This window comes from Heterodontus francisci, chromosome 16 (assembly GCF_036365525.1).
Source record: "Heterodontus francisci isolate sHetFra1 chromosome 16, sHetFra1.hap1, whole genome shotgun sequence".
Taxonomy (NCBI): Eukaryota; Metazoa; Chordata; class Chondrichthyes; order Heterodontiformes; family Heterodontidae; genus Heterodontus; species Heterodontus francisci.
In genome coordinates, this window is record NC_090386.1 from 92,374,268 (window position 1) to 92,398,346 (window position 24,079).

Here is a 24,079-nt window from a genome sequence, read left to right on the forward strand (position 1 = left end):
AACTACAGTTCCCACCTTGAGGTTGTTACTGCCCCATTAGCGCCTGCCAGTACAAATCGGTCATAATGCTTCTTTGATCATTCCATCTTCTGTTTTTGTCCAGCTTTGAAGTTTTGTTTAACCATTTCGCCCAATGATCTAGACTTCTATTGGTGGGGTTCTGCTGGGTTTCTCATGCACTGCAGCAGCTCACCAAGCTTCCTTCAACAGCACCTTCCAAACCCACTACCTCTTCCACCTAGAAGGACAAGGGCAGCAGATGCATGGGAACACCACCATCTGCAAGCTTGACTCCAGAGATTTAAAATAAAAACTTTAATTATGCCAATGCATGTTCTGACTTCTTTTCATGGTTTGTCTATATAACTGTTCCCAGTCTGATCTATATAGTGGCTGCCATATCATCCCTCCACATCGTTCCCTCAAATAAGGGATTGAGCAGTTACAGGAAGCAAATGTGACTGTTCTGTAATAAATGTACGAAAAACAGAAGGTGCTGGAAACACTCGGCAGGTCAGGCAGCCTCTGTGGAGTGAAAATCAGAGTTAATATTTCAGGTTGATGTCCTTTCCTCAACGCTAGTGAAACAAGTTGAAATGGACATCACTTGTTTATTTCTGGTGGTCTGTCGAACTTGCACAGTTTGCCTGGTTTTAGCCATGCTTAGGTTTCTGACATGAAAATTTAAATTCAATTGATAAAAAAATCTGGAATTGAAAGCTAGCCTCAGTAATCGTACCATGAAGTTATCATCGATTGTCATAAAAACCCATCTGGTTCACTAATGTCTTTTAGGGAAGGAAATCTGCTGTCCTCACCTGATCTGGCCTACATGTGACTCCGAACCCACTACAATGTGGTTGACTCTTAACTGCCCACGAAATGGCCGAACAAGCCACTCAATTAGGGCTAGGCAACAAACGCTGGCCCTGCCAGCAACGCCCACATACCATGAAAGAATTTTAAAAATGAACTTGTGCCTGGGGCAAGTGACTCCCTGCTGAAAATTTCACAGCTCGGACTCATTCAATGTCAACACATGAATACCAATACCAATGGTGCTTAAGCTACAAAAAACGTATACTTGCCAAGTATCACTCAGTTGCAGGAATACTCTTAATATAAAGGCAAAATACTGTGGAAGCAGGAAATCTAATAGAAAATGCTGGAAATGCTCAGCAGGTCTTTCAGCATCCGTAGAGAGAAAATCAGGGTTAACGTTTCAGTTTTTTATTGCAGGAATACTCCGGTTTAGAATTTTAGTCTATTTTAATCTTAAAAACAGTTCACGTTTAAAGGGTTTTGTGATCTCTCACTCTTTTTGACCATTAATCCCACTCTTAACGTTACCCTACTCTTGAGTGGGCAACTATGCAAATACAATTCAATGAATTAACACATAATTTTTTAAGAGGAATATTCATTATAGAAATTTAAAATAAAGTAGTTTAACCAATGGTTGAACAATGGCAAACAGTTATAGGAATGGTTAGAAGAGGAGAGTGTCAGGGTGCAGCATTGTGTGTGAGTGAGGAGCTTCACAGCATTTGGGAGTGACAGGCAAACCAGCCCCGCCCCCAGGACAACACCGCCCAGCCCCGCCCAGTCCAGCCCCGCCCCCAGGACAACACCGCCCAGCCCCGCCCAGTCCAGCCCCGCCCCCAGGACAACACCGCCCAGCCCCGCCCAGGCCAGCCTCACTCTCACTGGTGCTGTGCGGATTGCCGGGCGGAACGTTTGCTGCGGGTTTCGCAGGGTGGCCCGCAGCGGAGAGCGGGACGGACCGTTTCCGGTCCAGGGACGGAATGAGATTTGAGGACAACGAAGGAGCCGGAAACAGGGAGAGAGTAAGGTCAGGGAGAGACCCGCGGGGGGGATGAGCGGCCACCGCCTGGTGAGTGAGAGGGAAAAGGGAGGGAAGGAGGGGGATGAGGGTTTAGGAGGGGGGGGGGTGAGGGGTAGTGGAGGGAAGGAATGGGGACGAGGGGTAGGGGAGGAGGGGGTACGGGAGGAGGGGGGACGAGGGGTAGGGGAGGAGGGGGGACGAGGGGTAGGGGAGGAGGGGGGACGAGGGGTAGGGGAGGGAAGGAGGGGGGTGAGGGGTAGGGGAGGGAAGGGGGGGTGAGGGGAAGGGGGGGATGAGGGGAAGGGGGGGATGAGGGGAAGGGGAGGGGAAGGGGGGACGAGGGGTAGGGGAAGGGGGGGACTGAGGGGTAGGGGAGGGGAGGGAAGGAGGGGGGACGAGGGGGGGAGGGAAGGAGGGGGGACGAGGGGGGGAGGGAAGGAGGGGGGGACGAGGGGTAGGGGAGGGAAGGAGGGGGGGGACGAGGTGTAGGGGAGGGAAGGAGGGGGGGACGAGGAGTAGGGGGGACGAGGGGTAAGGGGGGACGAGGGGGAGGGGGGACGAGGGGGAGGGGGGACGCGGGGTAGGGGAGGGAAGGAGGGGGGACGAGGGGCAGGGGAGGGGTGCACGAGGGGTAGGGGTTGGAAGGAGGAGGGACGAAGGGGAGGGAAGGAGGGGGGGACGAGGGGTAGGGGAGGGAAGGAGGGGGAACGAGGGGTAGGGGAGGGAAGGAGGGGGAACGAGGGGTAGGGGAGGGAAGGGGGGGATGAGGGGGAGGGAAGGGGGGACGAGGGGTAGGGGAAGGGGGGACTGAGGGGTAGGGGAGGGGAGGGAAGGAGGGGGAACGAGGGAAGGAGGGGGGACGAGGGGGGGGAGGGAAGGAGGGGGGGACGAGGGGTAGGGGAGGGAAGGAGGGGGGGATGAGGGGTAGGGGAGGGAAGGAGGGGGGGAAGGAGGGGGGGACGAGGGGGGGACGAGGGGGGGAGGGAAGGAGGGGGGGACGAGGGGGGGGGAGGGAAGGAGGGGGGGACGAGGGGTAGGGGAGGGAAGGAGGGGGGGACGAGGTGTAGGGGAGGGAAGGAGGGGGGGACGAGGAGTAGGGGGGGACGAGGAGTAGGGGGGGACGAGGAGTAGGGGGGGACGAGGGGGAGGGGGGACGCGGGGTAGGGGAGGGAAGGAGGGGGGACGAGGGGCAGGGGAGGGGTGCACGAGGGGTAGGGGTTGGAAGAAGGGGGGACGAGGGGCAGGGGATGGGTGCACGAGGGGTAGGGGTTGGAAGGAGGAGGGACGAAGGGGAGGGAAGGAGGGGGGGGACGAGGGGTAGGGGAGGGAAGGAGGGGGGACGAGGGGCAGGGGAGGGGTGCACGAGGGGTAGGGGTTGGAAGAAGGGGGTACGAGGGGCAGGGGATGGGTGCACGAGGGGTAGGGGTTGGAAGGAGGAGGGACGAAGGGGAGGGAAGGAGGGGGGGACGAGGGGTAGGGGAGGGAAGGAGGGGGAACGAGGGGTAGGGGAGGGAAGGAGGGGGAACGAGGGGTAGGGGAGGGAAGGGGGGGATGAGGGGGAGGGAAGGGGGGATGAGGGGTAGGGGAAGGGGGGGACTGAGGGGTAGGGGAGGGGAGGGAAGGAGGGGGAACGAGGGAAGGAGGGGGGACGAGGGGGGGGAGGGAAGGAGGGGGGGACGAGGGGTAGGGGAGGGAAGGAGGGGGGGATGAGGGGTAGGGAGGGAAGGAGGGGGGGAAGGAGGGGGGGACGAGGGGGGGGGAGGGAAGGAGGGGGGGACGAGGGGGGGACGAGGGGTAGGGGAGGGAAGGAGGGGGGGACGAGGTGTAGGGGAGGGAAGGAGGGGGGGACGAGGAGTAGGGGGGGACGAGGAGTAGGGGGGGACGAGGGGGAGGGGGGACGCGGGGTAGGGGAGGGAAGGAGGGGGGACGAGGGGCAGGGGAGGGGTGCACGAGGGGTAGGGGTTGGAAGAAGGGGGGACGAGGGGCAGGGGATGGGTGCACGAGGGGTAGGGGTTGGAAGGAGGAGGGACGAAGGGGAGGGAAGGAGGGGGGGACGAGGGGTAGGGGAGGGAAGGAGGGGGGACGAGGGGTAGGGGAGGGAAGGAGGGGGAACGAGGGGTAGGGGAGGGAAGGAGGGGGAACGAGGGGTAGGGGAGGGAAGGAGGGGGAACGAGGGGTAGGGGAGGGAAGGAGGGGGGACAAGGGGAGGGAAGCAGGGGGTTGAGGGTGGAGGTGAGGGCATGAGGTTTGGATGAGGGGGAGGGAAGGAGGGGGGATGAGGCTGAAGGGGAGGGCATGAGGGAGGGATGAAGGGTAGGTGAGGGGGGATGAGGGTGGAGGGGAGGGAGGGATGAAGGGTAGGTGAGGGGGGATGAGGGTGGAGGGGAGGGCGAGGTTGGGATGAAGGTGAGGGGAGGGAAGGAGGGGGGATGAAGGGTAGGGGAGGGGGGATGGAGGATAGGGGAGGGAAAGAGGGGGGATGAAGGGAAGGGGAGGGACGGGGGGATGAGGGGTAGGGGAGGGAAGGGAGGGATGAGGGGTAGGGCAGCAAGGAGGAGGCGGGGTCGGAAGGAGGAGGGGCAGGGGAGGGAGTGACGGGCAGGGAGGGGGGGATCCTTGTCTCTGGGTGTATACTGCATTGGTACAACTGTAGAAGATCAACATTGAGTTGTGGGTTTGAGCTGCTGTCTTTTGGACAAGACATTGAAATGAAACAGTCTGTCTGCTCAGATTAACATAACAGGTTCCAGAGCAGTGTTAATAGAGAAATTATGGATAGCTCATCTTGTGCCTTCTCCAGCTTTCTTCCTTCAACTAACATGAGCAGGAACAGATTATCTGGTTGTTTATTCATTTGCTATTTGTGGGATCTTAGAATGGTTACAGGATGCCATTTGGCCCGCTGTGTCTATGCTGACTCTGCAAGAGCAGCTCGCCTAGTCCCGCTTCCCTGCCTTTACCCTATAGCTGTGCAAGGCCTGGACTGAACCTGCCTCCACCACAGGCAAAGCATTCCAGGTCCTAACCACTCGTTGCATAAAAAAGTTGTTCTCATGTTGCTGCTGTTTCTTTTGCCAATCACTTTAAATCACTGTCCTCTGGTTCTTGACCTTCGGCCAACAGGAACAGTTTCTCTTTATCTACTCTGTGCTGACCCCTCATTATTTTGAACACCTCTATAAAATCTCCCCTTAATCTCCTCTTCTCCAACACAAACAGGCCCAGCTTCTGCAACCTAACAAGTTCCTCATCCTTGGAACCATTCTCGTGAATCTTTTCTGCACCCTTTCTAAAGCCTTAACATCCCTCTGAAAGCGTGGTGCCCAGAACTGGACACAGTACCCTAGTTGAGGCCAAACCAATGTTTTATACAGGTTTATCATAACTTCTGCCCTGATTTATATAGTCCAGGATTCCATATGCTTTATTAACTACTTTCTCAACCTGCCCTTCAACCTTCAATGATTTGTGCACATATGTTTCAGGTCCCTCTGCTCCTGCACCCCCTTTAGAATTGTATCTTTTAATTTATATTACCACTCCTCATTGTTCCTACCAAAATGAATCACTTCACACTTTACTGCATTAATTTTCATCTGCCACATGTCTGACCATTCCACCAGCTTGTCTTTGTCCTGTTGAAGTCTATCACTCTCCCTTTCACAGTTCACAATACCTCCAAGTTTGTGTCATCCACAAATTTTGAAATTGTGCCCTCTACACCCAATTAATATAGATCAAGAAAAGCAGGGGTCCTAACACCGACCCCTAGGGAACCCCATTATATGCCTTCCTCAAGTCTGAAAAACAGACATTCCCAGTTACTCTCTGTTTCCTGTCACTCAGCCAATTTCATGTCCATGCTGCTACTGTTCTGTTTATTCCATGGGCTCTAACTTTGCTGACAAGCCTGTTGTGTGGCACTATATCAGATGTCTTTTGGAAGTCCATGTACACCACATCAGCTGCATTATCCTCATCAACCCTCTGCGTTACCTCATCAAAAAACCCAAGTAAGTTAGTTAAACACGCTTTGCCCTATGTGTTTGCCTGCAGAACAGTGACCCTTGTTTGTAAAATACCTGGAGGTATTCTGTGGGCGTAAAAAGGTGCTATATAAACACAAGTTCTTTTTCAATTGCTTTAAGTTATGCAAATGACCATCCCTAATTGCTCTTGTGGAGGTGGTGGTGAGCTGCCTTCTTGAACTACTGTAGTCCCTGTGGTGTAGGTACATCCACAGTGCTGTTCGGGAGGGAGTTCCAGGATTTTGACCCAGCGACAGTGAAGGAACAGTGATATTTAAAATTATGGGTTTGATAGGGTAGACGTTGTGGGGAGTCCAGAACTAGGGGTCATAAATATAAGTTAGGTTCTAATGAATCCAATGGAGAATATGAAGGCTTTGGAGAGGGTGCAGAAGAGGTTCATGAGAATGGTTCCAGGGATGAGTGACTTCAGATATGTGGATAGGTTGGAGAAGTTGGAGCTGTTGGAAGTAGAGAAGATTGAGAGGAGATTTGATAGAGGTGCTCAAAATTGAGGTGTCTGGGCAGAGTAGATAGAGAGAAACTGTCCCCATTGGCCGAAGGATCCAGAACCACAGAACACCGATTAAAGGTGATTGGCAAAAGAAGCAACAGCGACATGAAGAAAAACATTTATATGCAGCGAGTGGTTAGGATTTGGAATGCATTGCCTGAGAGTGTGGTGGAGGCAGATTCAATCCAGGCCTTCAAAAGAGAACTGGATAATTAACTGAAGAGAAAAAATTTGCGGGATCACGAGGGAAAGGCGGGGGAGTGGGACTAGGTGAATTGCTCTTGCAGAGAGCCAGGATAGGCACAATGGCCGCCTCTTGTGCTGTAACCATTCTATGATTCTATGAGAATTCAGGAGAAACTTCTTTACCCAGAAAGTGATGAGAATGGAACTGGCTGCCACAGGAAGTGATAGAGGTGAATAGCATAGATACATTTAAGTGGAAGCTGGATAAACACATGAGAAAGGAATAGAAGGATGTGTGGCTGGGATTAGATGAAGAGGGGTGAGAGGAGACTCGTAGAGCATAAATACCAGCATAGACCCTTTGGGCCAAATGGTGTGTTTTTGGGCTGTAAATGCTATGTAACTGCATTTTGAGTGCCTGGGTTGTATTTAGCTCTGCTACAAGAGCTGGTAGCTTATTCCCAGAGTTTATGCCTTCAGTATCTATCTTGCCTTTCACTAATTTAAATTTATCCCATTGACCTGACGGATCATGAAATACCCTGGATTTTGCTTTTTATGGAACTTGTAATATTTTATATACCTCAGTGTGATTCCCCCTTAACAGTCGCCTCTCTAGCCTGTGGAGCTTAAGCCTTTCTGCTTTTTCCATCTAGCTTGTTCCCTTTACACTTGACCACTCTGATCACTCATCCCTTTGACCAAAAGCTTGGTCAAAGAGGCAGGTTTTTAAGGAGTGTCTTCAAGGAGGAGAGAGAGGCAGGGAGATTTAGGGAAGGAATTCCAGAGCTTAGGGCCTAGGCAACTGAAGGCACGACCACCAATGGTGAAGTGATTAAAATCAGGGATGCACAAGAGGCCAGAATTGAGGAGCACAGAGATCTTGGGGTATCATAGAGCTGGAGGAGATTAGAGATAGGGAGGGGCGAGGTCAAAGTTCCACATTGGCTGTAAAATGCATTGGGTACTTTAGAAATGCAAGTTCTTTTCTTCTGTTGATCAGTGCTTTGTTACTGCTGAAATAACTGAGAAGTAAAGGAAAAAGTAAAAGTAAAAATAGTTTTTTTTTAACAAGGAATAGGATGAAACTGCTTTCATTTTTTCCAAACAAAGCGTGTTTTACATTTTGTGTGTTTTCCCTGAAGTACTCTAGGCATTGGCTACACCATTCACAAGTTTCACAGTCACTTTTCCATATTATGCATGGGGTAAAGGAGCTGAATTTGTTCCCCTAACTTTAACTGTAATTCTTTGTACTGTCAATAATATGTACATAATATGTATATGCTTGTCAAAACAATCCTCACCACTGTCCCGCAAATCCAGATTGGCACAGTTCACTTAATGTTTGAATTTCCCCAACTGAATTCTGTTCAGATGTTTAAAGAATTTTGCTTCAATGTTTTAAGTGAATATTTTTGCTTAGCAAAGTGAAGTGCGTTAGCGCTGGGAAACAGAAGACCTTTTCATTTCGATGTTAGCGTCTGGCTCTAGTTTAGTTAGGAGTCGAGTAAAGCTCCCTCTATATACAACCCCAATCTCTGGAGAGCATCATGTGTTTGGGAGAGAAATGCAATACTATACTAATGTGCCTCCTGGTTTGCCGTAGTCATGTGACCTCTACCATGAGGCACTCACTGCAGGCATCCACAACAAGGCAATTCAATAAAGACACAGTGCAAGCAAGCCTCTTGTCTTGTGCGCTCGTAACGTGGTGTCAGTGGAGCTAAGACTGAGTGTTGAAGAGCTGTATAGAAGCACAGCTACTGAAAGCTGTGGGAACAGCTACAGGAATGTTCAGAGCTGCTAAAAGCCACAGAAAAGGAACAAAGAAGTGCTGAAAGCACTGGGTAAGACACAATGGCTGCAAATCATTCTCTCCCAGTGCCAGTCGAAATGAAAGATGGTCTGAAACAGAGCTGGCAGTTTATCCACTTGCAATGGCAAAATTACAAAATTGTGACATTAAATTAACAAACTAGAGCAGCTACGAGTAGGTACACTTTTATCACTGTTGGGGAGAGACTGTTACAAAATGTATTCCACCCTAAATCTCTCTGAAGAACAAAAGAAATGGACAGCAGAAATTTTGAAAGCTTTGAAGGCACGCTTTGAACCCCAAGTGAACGTAACTTATGAACAGTATGTGTTCAATATTATGGCCTAAGGTGAAAGAGTCATAGAGTCGTACAGCATAGAAACAGGCCCTTCGGCCCACCGTGTCCATGCCGACCATAATGCCTATCTATACTAATCCCACCTGCCTGCATTAATTCCATGTCCCTCAATGCCTTGCTCATTTAAGTACCTGTGCAGATGCCCCTTAAATGTTGCTACTGTTCCTGCCTCCACCACCTCCTCTGGCAGCCCATTCCAGATACCCACAATTCTGTGTGTGAAAAATTTACCCCTTTGATCCTCTTTAAACCTCCTCCCTCTCACCTTAAATCTATGCCTTCTAGTTTTAGTCATCCCTACCATGGGAAACAGACTCTGGCTATCTACCCTATCTATGCCTCTCATAATTTTATATACCTCTATCATGTCCCCTCTCAGCCTCCTTCGCTCCAGGGAAAACAGACCCAGCCTCAAGCCCTCCAAACCAGGCGACATCCTTGTGAATCTTTTCTACACCCTCTCTAGCTTAATCACATCTTTCCTGTAGTGCAGCGACCAGAACTGCACACAGTACTCCAAATGCAGCCTAACCAACATTATGTACAACTGTAACTCTTGTACTCGATGCCTCGGCCGATGAAGGCAAGCATGCCATACGCCTTCTTCACCACCCTGTCTACCTATGTTGCCACTTTCAGGGAACTATGTACTTGCACCCCAAGGTCTCTCTGCTCAACAACATTCCCCAGGGCCCTGCCATTCGCTGTATATGTCCTGCCCTGGTTTAACTTCCCAAAATGCATCACTTTGCTCGTGTGTGTTAAATTCCATTTGCCAATCCCTTGCCCACTTTCCCAGTTGATCTATATCCTGTTGTAACCATAGACAACCTTCTTCACTGTCCACTATACCACCAATTTTGGTGTCATCTGCAAACTTACTAATCATGCCCCTTACATTCACATCCAAGTCATTAATATATATGACAAACAGAGGGCCCAGCACCGTGCGGCACACCACTGGTCACCGGCCTCCAATCTGAAAAACAACCCTCCACTACCACCCTCTGCCTTCTATCACCAAGCCAATTTTGTATCCAATTTGCTAGCTCACCCTGGATCCCATGTGTTCGAACCTTCTGGACCAGCCTACCATGCGGGACCGTGTCAAAGGCCTTGCTAAATGCAATGTAGTCAACGTCCATCGCCCTGCCCGCGTCAATCCTCTTGGTCACCTCCTCGAAAATCTCAATCAAATTGTGAGACATGATTTCCCACACACAAAGCCATGCTGACTATTCCCAGCAGACCTTGCCTTTCCAAATGCATATAAATCCTGTCTCTCAGAATCCCTTCCAATAACTTCCCACCACTGATGTAAGGCTCACCGGCCTGTAGTTCCCTGGCTTATCCCTGCTGCCCTTCTTAAATAAAGGCACACCATTAGCTATCCTCCAGTCTTTCGGTACCTCACCCGTGGCTAACGATGATACAAAAATCTCTGCCAGGGCCCCAGCAATCTCCTCCTTTACTTCCCATAGCATCCTAGGATACACCTGGTCAGGCCCTGGGGATTTATCCACCTTAATGTGCTTCAAAACCGCCAACACCTCCTCTTTTGTAATGTTGATATGCTCCAGGATATCGCTGTTCCCTCCCTTGAACTCACTAGCTTCCATGACCACCTCCACGGTAAACACAGACAATTGATCAATATGTGATTGCATTAACACAGCTCGCAGAATCCTGTGAATTTGTGCATCTAAAAGACGATCTAATTAAAGCCAGGATTGTATTAGGCTTAAGAGATCCCGCAGTGAGCGCATGTCCACTGAGAGAGGAGAAACGTACTCTTAGGAAAGCGATTGACGTGCAGAAGCGCTGAGGTTGTAAATAAGCAGCTGGAGCATATTCATGGCAGAACAGACCAGGCCTTGCATTATGCTGATAGACATTCCAGGCCGAAAGGACAGAAAGTTCACGGGCAAAGGGCAGGATGAAAATACTGCAGAGGACGTTACGCACAGGAAAAGGAGGCATGTCCAGTGTGGGAAAAACAGTGTTCTCACTGTAAGAAACCGAATCATTTTGCACACACATGTTTGGCTAGAAGGGAGCACAACAAGCAGGTACAGATGGCCACTGGAGAGATATGAGCTGAAGATTCTGATGAATCGCTATACACCATACAACAGGTTGGTTCAGACAGATCGATAAGTGATAAATGGTTTGTGACTGTTGGAATGATGACTGCAGAAGGAGAATATCAAGTCAACACGAAGTGTCAGACACCAGTGCGTCCTGCAACATCATGACCTGCACATACCTGTGTGAAGTGACTCAACATGGCGATCCAAAAATGAAGCCTTCGAAAGTAAGGTTGAGGCTATATGATGGCACCATACTAGTGCCAAGAGGGCAAATTACTCCGCGAGCCCAATGCAGTGACAAGAACGAAGATCTGGAGTTCTAGATCATAGACGGCAAGCAAAAGCCACTCATCTCAGCTGAAGCAAGTCTAAAGTTTGGACTAGTAACCCTCAACGTGCAAAAAGAGATTTGCCGCATCTCGCAGCACACTAAACCATTGACCGCGGAACAAATCCTAGAGGAGTACAACGATGTGTTTACAGGTTTAGGATGTTCTGAAGAATATCATCTTGCAGTAGATGAGAGGGTAAGACCAATTCAGCATCTGCTGAGGAAAGTTCCACTGCCCTCAAGACTGACAGACAAAATAGAAGAGCTAGAAAAGAAGGGAGTAATCAAGAAAGTGACAACCCCTACAGAATGGATGAGTAGCAGGGGAACAACCTGGAAAGCTGAGAGTATGCATGGACCCAAAGGATCTAAATAAAGCTCTGAAGAGATCTCTCTACCCCCACGCCAACCATCGAAGGAATTTTGCCACAACTTGCAAAGGCAAAAATCTGCACTTCCCTAGATGCGAAGGATGGTAACTGGCGATTGAAGCTGGATGAAAGCAGCAGCTTTCTAACTACATTCTGGACACTGTTCAGGAGATACAGATGGTTGCGCATGCCGTTTGGCATTTCCACGGCTCCAGAGGAGCATCAACGCAGACAGCATGAGATAGTTAGTGATTTTCCCGGAGTGGAAGCTATAGTGGATGATCTGCTAGTTTGTGGATGGGACACAATGGAAGAAGTCATTGCTGACCACAATCAAAATCTAGTATGACAGCTGGACAGAGCTCGCCAGATGAACCTGAAGCTGAACAAGAAAAAATTGCAATTAAAGATGCCCAAAGTCAAGAACATGGGTCATGTACTGACAACAAAAGGCCTTCGCCCGGATCCTGAAAAGGTGAGAGCAGGAGAGGCGATGTGGCGACCAACAGATGTAAAAGCAGTGCAACGATTTGTTGGTTTCGTCAGCTATTAAGCAAAATTCCTGCCCAATTTGTCGGTGTGAACCATTACGCCTACTCACTGCCAAGGACGTGCAGTGGTATTGGGACACAACAAGAAGCAGCGTTCACTAACGTCAAGTAACTAGTGACGGCAATGCCAGTGCTGAAATACTAGGACGTAAATGATGAAGTCACCCTGCAGTGTAACGCCAGCAAGACAAGATTTGGAGCAACCTTAATGCAGCAAGAACAACCGGTTGCATTTGCATCCAGGGCGTTAACACAAATGGAATGACGATATGCTCAGATCAACAAAGTGTGCCTGACCATTGTCTTTGTTGTGAACATTTTAATCAAGACCTACTTGGAAGAGACAAAGTGACAGTCAAGTCCGACCACAAGCCACTTCAAAGCATTGTCCTCAAGTGTGCTTCAAAGCGGCTGCAAAGAATGTTATTCTGGTTAGAGATATCGTCTGGATGTGACATGCAAGCAAGGGAAACAGATGTACATCGCTGACATGCTGTCGAGAGCAGCACCCCTATGAAGAAAGTGGTGGATGCTACAACAGTATGAAATCATCCAGATCCAACGTGAAGCTGCAGTTCGACTTGCTCTGGATGTCATCAACCGAGCAGAGACATTGAATCTGACAGACAAGCGTCTTGCTCAAATCAAGCAAACTATCCAACAAGATGTAACTCTCCAAGTGTTGCAAGAAGTAGTGTTGAATCATGAGCATACTGGGCATACAGAGATGAATTGACAGCCCAAGATGGCATCGTGTACAAAGGAAATAGTCAGTATCCCTAAAGAGTTGAGAGGAGAGATGCTAAAGCGCATCCATGCAAACCACCAAGGAATTGAGTCAAGTCTGAGGAAGTCAAGAGAAGTGCTCTACTGGCCAAACATGAGCAATGAAATCAAGGACCACATCAGCCAATGCAGTGCATGTAACGAGTACCAAGCTAAGCAAGCTAAAGAGCTGCTGATGACCCATGACATCCCAGACAGACCATGGATGAAGCTGGGAGTAGACCTCTTCACTCTCGCAGGGACTGATTATCTTGTCGTTATAGACTGCTATTCTACTGGGAAGTAGACTAGCTGCCTTCAAAGTCTACCGGTGAGATTGTAGAATGCCTGAAAGCACACTTCAGTTGTTACAGCATTCCAGATATTGTGATGAGTGACAATGGCCCTCAGTTCACGAGTGAAGAATTCAGCCACTTCATAAAGGATTGGGAAATTCAACACCATACATCATCTCCACACTATCCCCAGTCCAATGGAAAGGCTGAGGTGGCAGTGAAAATCATCTCATAAAGAAAGAAAGAAAATCCAGCACAGATATATACAAGACAATCCTCGAGTGGAGAAACACACCTACCGAAGGCATGGAAAGTCGTCCAGTACAAAGACTGATATCACGCCGCACCCAAACCACTCTTCCAATAGCAAAAAAGCGACTGAAGCCAGAAGTAGTAACAGGCATGAGTGACAAAATCAAGATGAAATGGCAGAAAGCCAAATTTCATTTTGACAAAACAGCCAAATCATTGCCAGAATTAAGCATTGGAGAGCCAGTCAGGGCACAAACCTCCAATGCTCTCAACAAGAGTCAGCCCCAGTGGCAGTTTGGGACCTGTGTACAGCAATTGTCACATTGATCGTACGAAGTGGAAGTGAATGACCAGATATACCATCGCAACCGCAGGCACATACACACAACTGGAGAAACTGTTCCTTCACTGTAGACGGCCGATCAGGAAGATGTGAACTCAACAACTACACAGAGCGCAGATCAACCATCAGTCCCGGAGCTCCACAGCACCCCAACAACCAAAATGGAACAACAACAATTACAGCGGCAACAAATGACACGGAGGTGACACTCCCAGAGAAGGAAAATCACTCAGATGAACGACAACGTGCACACGCGCCATGAAGAGACCTGCACGATTTCAAGACTGTGTGCAATGCATGTGCAGAGACAGACGAGAATAACAAACTGCTAATGCATGAGAACAGTTGTGTGCATAGTGGGTAAGTGAGTGAAAATGATGCAGCCAAATTTTGTGGGTTTTTTGTATGAACAGGGGATGTTTGGGAGAGAAATGCAATATTGTGCTAATGTGCCGCTGGCTTGCCGTATTCATGTGACCTGTACCATGAGGCACTCTGCAGGCATCCATCAGAAGGCAGTTCAATAAAGACACAGTACAAGCAAGACTGTTGTCCTGTGAGCTCGTAACATCCCACACCTGTGTGAGAACTCCACTTCCTGTAGACATTGCTATTTGTGTGATGCACCGTTTGAGAGAGAGTTTTTTTCACTGATCTCTCTGATCAGCGAGAGCTGACTCAAGACTGACCTGAACCCATTACGCATTAGAACCTAGCAAGGAGGGGTTTTCAGTCTGGGTGAGTGATCTTGGCAGTGAAAGGACGATGTGCCTCCCAGTCCATGGAATCAGAGAGATTTTGAACAATGTGTGCACTGGCGCGGTTGATTAAAATTCTCACTGATGGCAGGAACAGGTTGTTGCTAGCAGACAAGCACATATCTGAAAGAAGCTGTGAACTGCAAATAAGATGAGCAGACATCTCAGCAAAGAGATTGAGGATGAAGAGAAAAGATGAGCAAAAACTAAAGGACAAATGTCTTAAGTTAACTGGGGAAAGTCAGACAAAGTGCAGAGTGTAAGAAGGTGGAGAGATGATTTTAAGAGCTAAAATGTGTTTAAGGGGGAAGAAAGGCTGATGGAAAATTGTAAAATAAATATTCAAGTGCTTCTGTGAGGGAGAAAAAATATTTGAGAGGGTAGTAATTTCTTTAAAATGCATAGTAATTCATTGTGGAAAAGGCTATATAAGAAATGATGTGGTATCCGTGAATATGTCATTCCTTAATCCACTTGCCCAACAGAACATTTTTTTTTCCAAAGCTGGTGCTGGCCTATATTTTTGGTTATCCCAGAACTATTCTCCATTGAAGATTTATCCGAAGACGCAATCAGGAATGGCTAACCTTTTTCAATGTAGACGGTAATGACTATTTGACGAGCTGAATTGTGCTCTGCTTCGGATGCTGTTTCAAGTGGACGCCGAAGACCCCATGGCTCTATTTGAGGAAAGGCAGGGAGTTTTTTTTTTTTTTTTTAGAGATACAGCACTGAAACAGGCCCTTCGGCCCACCGAGTCTGTGCCAACTGTCAACCACCCATTTATACTAATCCTGCACTAATCCCATATTCCTACCACATCCCCACCTGTCCCTATGTATTTCCCTACCACATACCTATACTAGGGGCAATTTATAATGGCCAATTAACCTATCAACCTGCAAGTCTTTGGCATGTGGGAGGAAACCGGAGCATCCGGAGGAAACCCACGCAGACACAGGGAGAACTTGCAAACTCCACATAGGCAGTACCCAGAATTGAACCCGGGTCGCTGGAGCTGTGAGGCTGCGGTGCTAACCACTGCGCCACTGTGCTGCCCCAGTTCTGCCAATCCCCTGGCCAACTTTCTTTCCTCATCTCGGGGTTGTTTGCGGGATCTTGTTTTGCACAGAACGACTGCTGTGCTTGCCTATATTTTGAAGTGATTCTTTTTGTGTGAAACGCCTTGAAAGATGTGATGAATCATAATCACAGAATTGTTACAGTGCAGAAGGAGGCAGTTCATCCCATCGTGTCCAAATGAGCATTTCGCTTAGTGCCACTCCCTGCCTTCTCCGTAACCCTGCATATTCTTCCTTTTCCTATTATAGTTTAATTCCCTTTTGAATGCTTCAATTGAACCTGCCCCTGCCTCCACCACACTCTCAGGCAGTGTATTCCAGACCTTAACCACTCGCTGCATGAAAAAGTTTTTCGTCATTTTGCTTTTGCTCCTTTTACCAATTGCTTTAAATCTGTGCCCTCTCGTTCTTGATCCTTTCACAATTGGGAACAGTTTCTCCATATATATTTTGCCCATACCCCTCATGATTTTGAATACCTCTATTAAATCTCACAGCCTTCTCTTCAAGGAAAACAGACCCAAGTTTTCCAATCTATCTTCATAACTGAAGTTCCTCACCCCGGAACCATTCTCGTGAATCTTTTCTGCATCCCCTCTAACGCCTTTGCATCCTTCTTAAAGTGCAGCACCCAGAACTGGACGCAATATTCCAGCTGAGGCCAAAGCAGTGTCTTATACAAGTTCAACATAACCTCCTTGTTCTTGTACTGTATGCCCCTATTAATAAATAGGGCGGCGCAGTGGTTAGCACCGCATCCTCACAGCTCCAGCGACCCGGGTTCAATTCTGGGTACTGCCTGTGTGGAGTTTGCAAGTTCTCCCTGTGTCTGCGTGGGTTTCCTCCGGGTGCTCCGGTTTCCTCCCACATGCCAAAGACTTGCAGGTTGATAGATTAATTGGCCATTATAAATTGCCCCTAGTATAGGTAGGTGGTAGGGAAATATAGGGACAGGTGGGGATGTGGAAGGAATATGGGATTAGTGTAGGATTAGTATAAATGGGTGGTTGATGGTCGGCACAGACTCGGTGGGCCGAAGGGCCTGTTTCAGTGCTGTATCTCTAAACTAAACATAAAGCCCAGGAGACTGTATGCTTTATTAACTGCTCTCTCAACTTGTCCTGCCTCCTTCAATGATTTATGCACATATACACCCAGGTCCCTCTGCTCCTGCACCTCCTTTAGAAATGTACCCTGTATTTTATATTGTCTCTCCATGTTCTTCCTACCAAAATATATCACTTCACATTTCTCTGCATTGAACTTCATCTGCCACTTGTCTGCCCATTCCACCAATTTGTCTATGACCTTTTGAAGTTCTACATTGTCCTCACAGTTCACAATGCTTCCAAGTTTCGTATCATCCGCAAACTTTGAAATTGTGCCCTGTACACCAAGATCTTCGTCATTAATATTTTTAGTTTAGTTTAGAGATACAGCACTGTCGTTCCTGCTCTCCTCCATCAGAGGGAATAGTTTCTCTCTAGCTACACTATCCATTTAACACCTTAAGCACCTCAATCAGATCATCCCTCAATCTTCTATGTTCAATGCAAAACCAGCTAAATTTATGCAAGTTGTCCTCCTAATTCAATCATTTGGAACCGCCCCCCCCCCCCAGTATCACATTGGAGAATCAACAGTAAAGTAGACATTGGGAATTAACTATGTTGATTGGTTAGACATAACTGTTTGGGTTTCTGAGTAAATTGATTTCATTATCCAGACTCTCTTTCAAACTCATGTTCAACATAGAATTGTCCAGGCCAGAAGGAGGCCATTCAGCCCATCATGCCTGTGCTGGCTCTTTGAAAGAGCTATCCAATTAGTCTCACACCCCTGCTCTTTCCCATAGACCTGAAAATTTATGCCCTTCAATTCCTTTTTAAAAGCTACTATTGAGTCTGTTTCCACCACCCTTTCAGGCAGCACATTCCAGATCAGAACAACTCTGTAAAAACATTTCTTCTGATCTTGCCAATTTAAAGGGAGCTAACATGGGCATTGGGGATGTGGGGATAGAGAGCCAGAAGTACATCCAACATATCATGTACACACGCAAACAGGATGTGCTTTTTGGTGTATATATCCGCTTCAGAGGGAATTCACTCTTAACAGATGTGGTGCTGATTGTTGGTCAGCATCTGCATCAAGTCTCTCAGTCAGAAAAGTAATGGGCTAAAAACAAGAGGCACCTAGGAGGAGTAACTGATTCTTGAGGTAGTTAAATTGACATGCCGCACCATAGATAACATTGCTTTACTAGTGAATTCTGCCTCCACTTATAATTGTCTTTCTAACTTCGGCAACGAGGCTCAGTTGGCACCACCTCTACCTGTGACTCAGAGTTCTGCATTCAACTTCCACCCCAAACATGCAATTGAAGCTGACTCCAGCACAGTACGGAGGAAGTGTTGCATGCCTGGAGGTGCTGACATTTGGATACGGTTCTGTCTGCTTTGTTCAGGTGGATATTAAAACATTCCATGGCGCAGCTCAAAGAGGAGGGAATTCTGGTGTCTGGGCCAATGTTCATCTTTCAACCAAAGCCAACAGAAATGGACAGTGATGTCTTGCTGTTGGCTGCCAGGTTTGCCTACATAAGGCACTGCACTCCAAAAAGTAATTCATTGTAGGTTTAAAAAAAAAACACATTTATATCGCGCCTTTCACAACCTCAGCCAATAAGTTCATTTTGAAGCAATAGTCACTGTTGTAGGAAATACGGCAGCCAATTTGTGCACAGCAAGCTCCCACAAACAGTGATGTGATAATGGCCAGATAATCTGTTTTAGTGTCAGATCTGAGAGCAGACAGAGTTCTCTTGTTTAATGTCTCATCCAAAAGACGGGTTCAAAATGCTTTCAGATGTTTGAGAGATGTGTTGTGGTAATATATCAAATGCAAGTCACACACTGTTCCCTGCCAGTTTTTTCTGGCATTGTTCTACAACATTTGCTGGAAGCTTTTAATTTTAAAACTGTATTTGATTAAAGTTCATCATAATCAATTCTTGTTGAATGGTAATTTTTAAATGAGATCCTGAAGTTTCTCTCTGGGACTGAGACGGAAATGCAAATTTGCTCATCGGTACATGACCTAGAAACTGTTGTGGAAAAGCTACGTCGAGCTCGGTGATCAGGAATGGGCAATAAGACTGTAGAGAATGATGTTCAAGTGGTTTCTGGATGCTGCTGGAATCTCTTGATTAACTTGTGGCTTTATGTGCCCTTTCTGCTATCTGTAATTTTTAAATATGTGCAGATATACCATGGTCTCAGTAAAATGAAAGCCATGCTGATGACATTTAACAGCAGAGCTGGAAATGATACTGATTGGAAACAGTGAAGTTACTGTGCTATCATTGCAGAAGAATACTAATGTTATTTTGGGGAATTCTAAGGACGTGTGGGGACTAGAGATTTACAGCAACTGAATGAGTAACATTCCGATTTTCACTTGAGATCCAGTGTGGTTTTTACTGAAGTTTGTGGGATCATATTTCCAGAATTGTGCCCCTTTTCTCATGAAAACAGGAAAGTGGTAAACTTGCCTCTTAGATATGAAGGGGCTACTATTCTCCATAATTGGTGCTGCTGGTTTTATGATGACTGAGTAAGTTTACTCTCGGGTCCTGTTTGTCTCTGGTTGGTACAGCTGGATGGAGGAGAAAGAGGTGTTTCACAACAGTATGTGATGGCAAAATGAGGCTCACTTTAAATAACATGCGTGTTTCAGGGAGTACTGGAATCTGTAAAGGATTCTCACAAGTACCATAGTGATAGGTTTGCAGGATTGCGAACCCAGTCTGTTGAGTTTTTGATAACCTCATCGTTATGGAGAAGATCTAATGCTTCGCAGGGAAAAGGGATGCGCCCTCGTGCACTTCTGCTAACTGGCCCAGAGCAACATTGGCAGAAGGATGGAAATAGATTCTCTGCCCCCTCGTCCATAGTTGGTCCATAACCTGGGGAAATCAGTGGAAATTAATTTGAGGAGTAGACGTCAGTCATGAATGAAGACCTCAGAAACCGCGAAGAACAATTCAGATGTAATGGATTGACTGTTGGCAGATGTTGGTTCATCTGCAGTAAATGGGAATTGAGAGAGAGTGTGCTTTTCCCCCCTCCTTTTAATACACTGGAATTGCATTTTGGAATGAATGTTTGTCTGATTCCCACCTTCCCATTGTTTTCCACTGAAATATGGGATTGGTTTACAAGGACATTCCGTGGTGCAATGTTTGTGTCTGCATTTTCTTCAATTTGGCTTGCGTTTGAACTGATGATTGTGTTGCCGTAGCAATGGAACAAACAGTTTTGAGTCTACTCGCTCAAGCCTTTTCTTCTGCTTCTGTAAACACTTTCCATTCTTCAAAATGGAGAGCATAAGGGATGTGGCTTCATTACTGGAAATGCATGAGCCATGTAGCCTGAAGCATTTAATGCATTTGACATAAACAAGCTGGCGACTGAAATTTGGTTGTGTGCCTTTGCTGGATAGTTGTTTTTGAAGCCTTGTATTGAACTCTGCAGAACAGAAGAAATTTATAACCACATTGTGGGACTGCAGGTACAGCAAGCAATTAGGAAGGCAAATGGCATATTGGCCTTTATTGCAAGGGGATTGGAATACAAGAACAAGGAATCCTTGCTTCATTTGTATAGGGCTTCGGTGAGACCACACCTGGAGGACTGCGTGCAGTTTTTAAGGAAGGATGTACTTGCCTTGGAGGCAGGATAGCAAAGGTTCCCTGCATTGGTTCCTGGGGTAAGAGGGTTGTCCTATGATAGACTAAGTTGGGCCTTAACTCTGGAGTTTAGATGAATGAGCAGTGATCTCATTGAAACATACAAAATTCTAAAGGGGCTTGACAGGGTAGACACTGAGAGGTTATTTCCCCAGGCTGGGGAACCTGGAACATGGGGGCACAATCTCAGGATAAGGAGTCGATCATTTAGGACTGAGATAAGAAATTTCTTCATTCAGAAGGTTGGGAATCTTTGGAATTGTCTGCCCCAGAGGGCTGTGGGTGATCCATTTTTGGAGTATATTTAAGGCTGCGATAGACAGATTTCTGACCTCGGAATTGAGGGATATGGGGAGCAGGCTAGAAAGTGAAGCTGAGGCAGATCAGCCATGATCGTATTGAATGATGGGGCAGACCCAAGGGGTCAGATGGTCTATTCCTGCTCCTATTTCTTATGTCCTCATAAATAAGCTTACTTTACAGCATGGGGAAGAGACTTTTAAGTGTTGCAGTGCTGTAATACACTGCTTCTTAATCACACTGTATTTTACCTGTGAGCAGGTGAGACCCATTCTTTCTATTCCTGGTTTATGACCTTGACTAAAGAGATAGGTAACTAGTGATGGGGCAATGGAGCTGTTAGCTTTTCATCTCAACAGACTGTTTTGGGTTTTTTGTATTTGCATACCAACTAGATCTGATATGCCTTTTGTTTTTTTCCCTTTCAGCTTCGTGCTGTGTGGCAAAGTGCAGTCATAGGAGCCCGCGTGTCCAGGCCCAATAGCCCTGCCTCCTGCAATGGGCTACTACACACTTTACTCAGACCGGCACTCCCATGTCGAGCAGTTCATGTCACACCAAAAGTAGGTTCTGGAATTGGAAAGAGATCATCAATATTTTTTTTTTTTTATTTCCAAAATATACTTTATTCATAAAAATCTGTAAAAATTACATTGCCAAACAGTTTCCAAACAGCACCAAAAAATACAAACATTGCAAGGGAGATCAGTTTCCTTCAATACTGTCATGAGTTTCTTCCCAACCCTTCCGTTTCACAATTGTCATGTCAATTACAGTTTTACATTTACAGCAATTGAGAATATTAACGATACAGTTCGAGGGGCTTCCCATGGTTCCAGCCCCTCAGTCCAGCTTGGTGGGGGAACCTTACACTGTGGTCTTTCCCCATTGAGCCTTTGCTGCGGCTGCCCCAAGCTTTAGTGCGTCCCTCAGCACGTAGTCCTGGACCTTGGAATGTGCCAGTCTGCAACATTCGGTGGTGGACAACTCTTTGCGCTGGAAGACCAGCAAGTTTCGGGCAGACCAAAGGGCGTCTTTCACCGAATTGATAGTCCTCCAGCAGCAGTTGATGTTTGTCTCGGTGTGCGTCCCTGGGAACAGCCCGTAGAGCACAGACTCCTGTGTTACAGAGCTGCTTGGGATGAACCTTGACAAAAACCACTGCATCTCTTTCCACACCTGCTTTGCAAAGGCACATTCCAGGAGGAGGTGGGCGACCGTCTCTTCCCCACCACAGCCAACGCGGGGGCACTGTGCGGAGGGGGCGAGACTTCGGGTGTGCATGAAGGATCTGACGGGGAGGGCCCTTCTCACCACCAGCCAAGCTACGTCTTGGTGCTTGTTTGAAAGTTCTGGTGATGAGGCATTCCGCCAAATGACTTTGACGGTCTGCTCGGGGAACCATCCGACAGGATCCACCGTTTCCTTTTCCCGTAGGGCCTTGAGGACATTCCGTGCAGACCACTGCCTGATGGACCGGTGGTCAAAGGTGTTTTCCCGCAGAAACTGCTCCACGAAGGATAGGTGGTACGGCGCCGCCCAACTGCACGGTGCGTTCCGCGGCAATGTGACCAGGCCCATCCTTCGCAACACCGGGGACAGATAGAACCTCAGCACGTAGTGACACGTGGAGTTTGCGTACTGGGGGTCTACACACAGCTTGATGCAGCCGCACACGAAGGTGGTCATCAGGATGAGGGCCACGTTGGGTACATTTTTCCCGCCCTTGTCCAGAGATTTGAACATCGTGTCCCTCCGGACCCGGTCCATTTTAGATCCCCAGACGAAGCGGAAAATGGCTCGGGTGACTGCCACGGCGCAGGAGTGGGGTATGGGCCAGACCTGCGCCACGTAGAGCAACAACGTGAGCGCCTCGCACCTGATGACCAGGTTCTTACCCACAATGGAGAGAGATCGCTGCCCCCACATGCCCAACTTTTGTCGTACCTTGGCTACTCGCTCCTCCCATGTTTTGGTGCACGCCCCGGCACTTCCGAACCATATCCCCAGCACCTTCAGGTAATCTGACCTGACGGTGAAGGGGACAAAGGATCGGTCAGCCCAGTTCCCAAAGAACATGGCCTCGCTCTTGCCGTGGTTGACTTTGGCTCCCGAGGCCAGTTCGAACTGGTCGCAGATGCTCATCAGTCTGTGCACAGACAGCGGATCCGAGCAGAAGACGGCGACGTCATCCATGTACAGGGAGGTTTTGACCTGAGTGCCTCCGCTGCCTGGGACTGTCACCCCTCTTATGCTCGCATCCTTCCGAATAGACTCAGCAAAGGGTTCAATACAGCAAACAAACAAGACCGGGGACAGAGGACAGCCCTGTCTGACTCCAGATTTGATCGGGAAACTTTCAGATTCCCACCCGTTGATTGACACTGCGCTACTGATGTTTGTGTAGAGCAGTTGGATCCAATTGCAGATTCCCTCCCCAAACCCCATTTTGGAAAGCACGTCCATCATGTAGGTGTGCGATATCCTGTCAAAAGCCTTCTCCTGGTCCAGGCTGATGAGGCAGGTGTCCACCCTCCTGTCCCGTACGTAGGCGATCGTATCCCTGAGTAGCGCGAGACTATCAGAGATCTTCCTGCCGGGTACAGTACAGGTCTGATCGGGGTGAATCACCAACTCCAGAGCAGACTTGACTCGACTGGCTATGACTTTGGACAGAATCTTGTAATCAACATTAAGCAGTGAGGTGGGCCGCCAATTTCTGATTTCTGCCCTCTCCCCCTTCTGCTTGTAAATGAGGGTGATGATGCCTCTTCTCATGGATTCTGACATGCTGCCGGCCAGGAGCATACTCTCGTATACTTCCAGCAGGTCCGGGCCGACCCAGTCCCACAGGGCCGAGTACAACTCGACCGGTAAGCCGTCGCTCCCGGGGGTTTTACTCGTCTCGAAAGACTCGACGGCCTTTGTCAGCTCGTCCAGAATTAGCGGCTTGTCCAGTCTCTCCCTCCTGCTGTCATCTAGGACCTCTGTGATAGATGACAGGAAGGGCTGGGAGGCTCTGCTGCCTGTGGGCTTCGCGTCATACAGCCCAGCATAAAAGGATTTGCTGATCCTTAGTATGTCGGACTGCGAAGACGTTACCGAGCCATCTTCTTCCTTCAGGCTGCTGATAACAGAGCTCTCTCTGTGTACCTTTTGGAAGAAGTAACGCGAGCACGTCTCATCCTGCTCGATGGAGCGGACTCTGGACCGGAACATGATCTTGGAGGCCTCCTTGGCAAAGAGCGAGGCCTGCTGGCTCTTCACCTCTTGGAGGTCCTCCTTGACCTCGACCCCCATTGACTGCAACCGGAGTAGATTTTGCATAATTTTCTGGAGTCGGGACAGTTCCCTCTGTCTCTCTCTCGCCTTCTGAACACCTTTGTGGATGAAGAACCTCTTGATGTTCTCCTTTATCGCTTCCCACCAGTGAACTGGA

The 24,079-nt window shown here is 48.2% G+C and overlaps 1 protein-coding gene across 2 annotated transcripts in view; it reads left to right on the forward strand.

The window, feature by feature from the left end:
* Positions 1-1,714: 1,714 nt before the first annotated feature.
* Positions 1,715-24,079, forward strand: part of uqcc1 (ubiquinol-cytochrome c reductase complex assembly factor 1) — a 117,857-nt gene continuing 95,492 nt past the window's right edge. The window contains exons 1-2 of one of the 2 annotated variants that reach the window (XM_068048635.1): positions 1,715-1,894; positions 21,069-21,203. In XM_068048635.1, coding sequence (XP_067904736.1) covers positions 1,877-1,894; positions 21,069-21,203 — 153 coding nt within the window. In that variant the 5' untranslated portion in view covers positions 1,715-1,876. The remainder of the gene's footprint in view (positions 1,895-21,068; positions 21,204-24,079) is intronic. The other variant, XM_068048636.1, reaches the window with a different exon arrangement.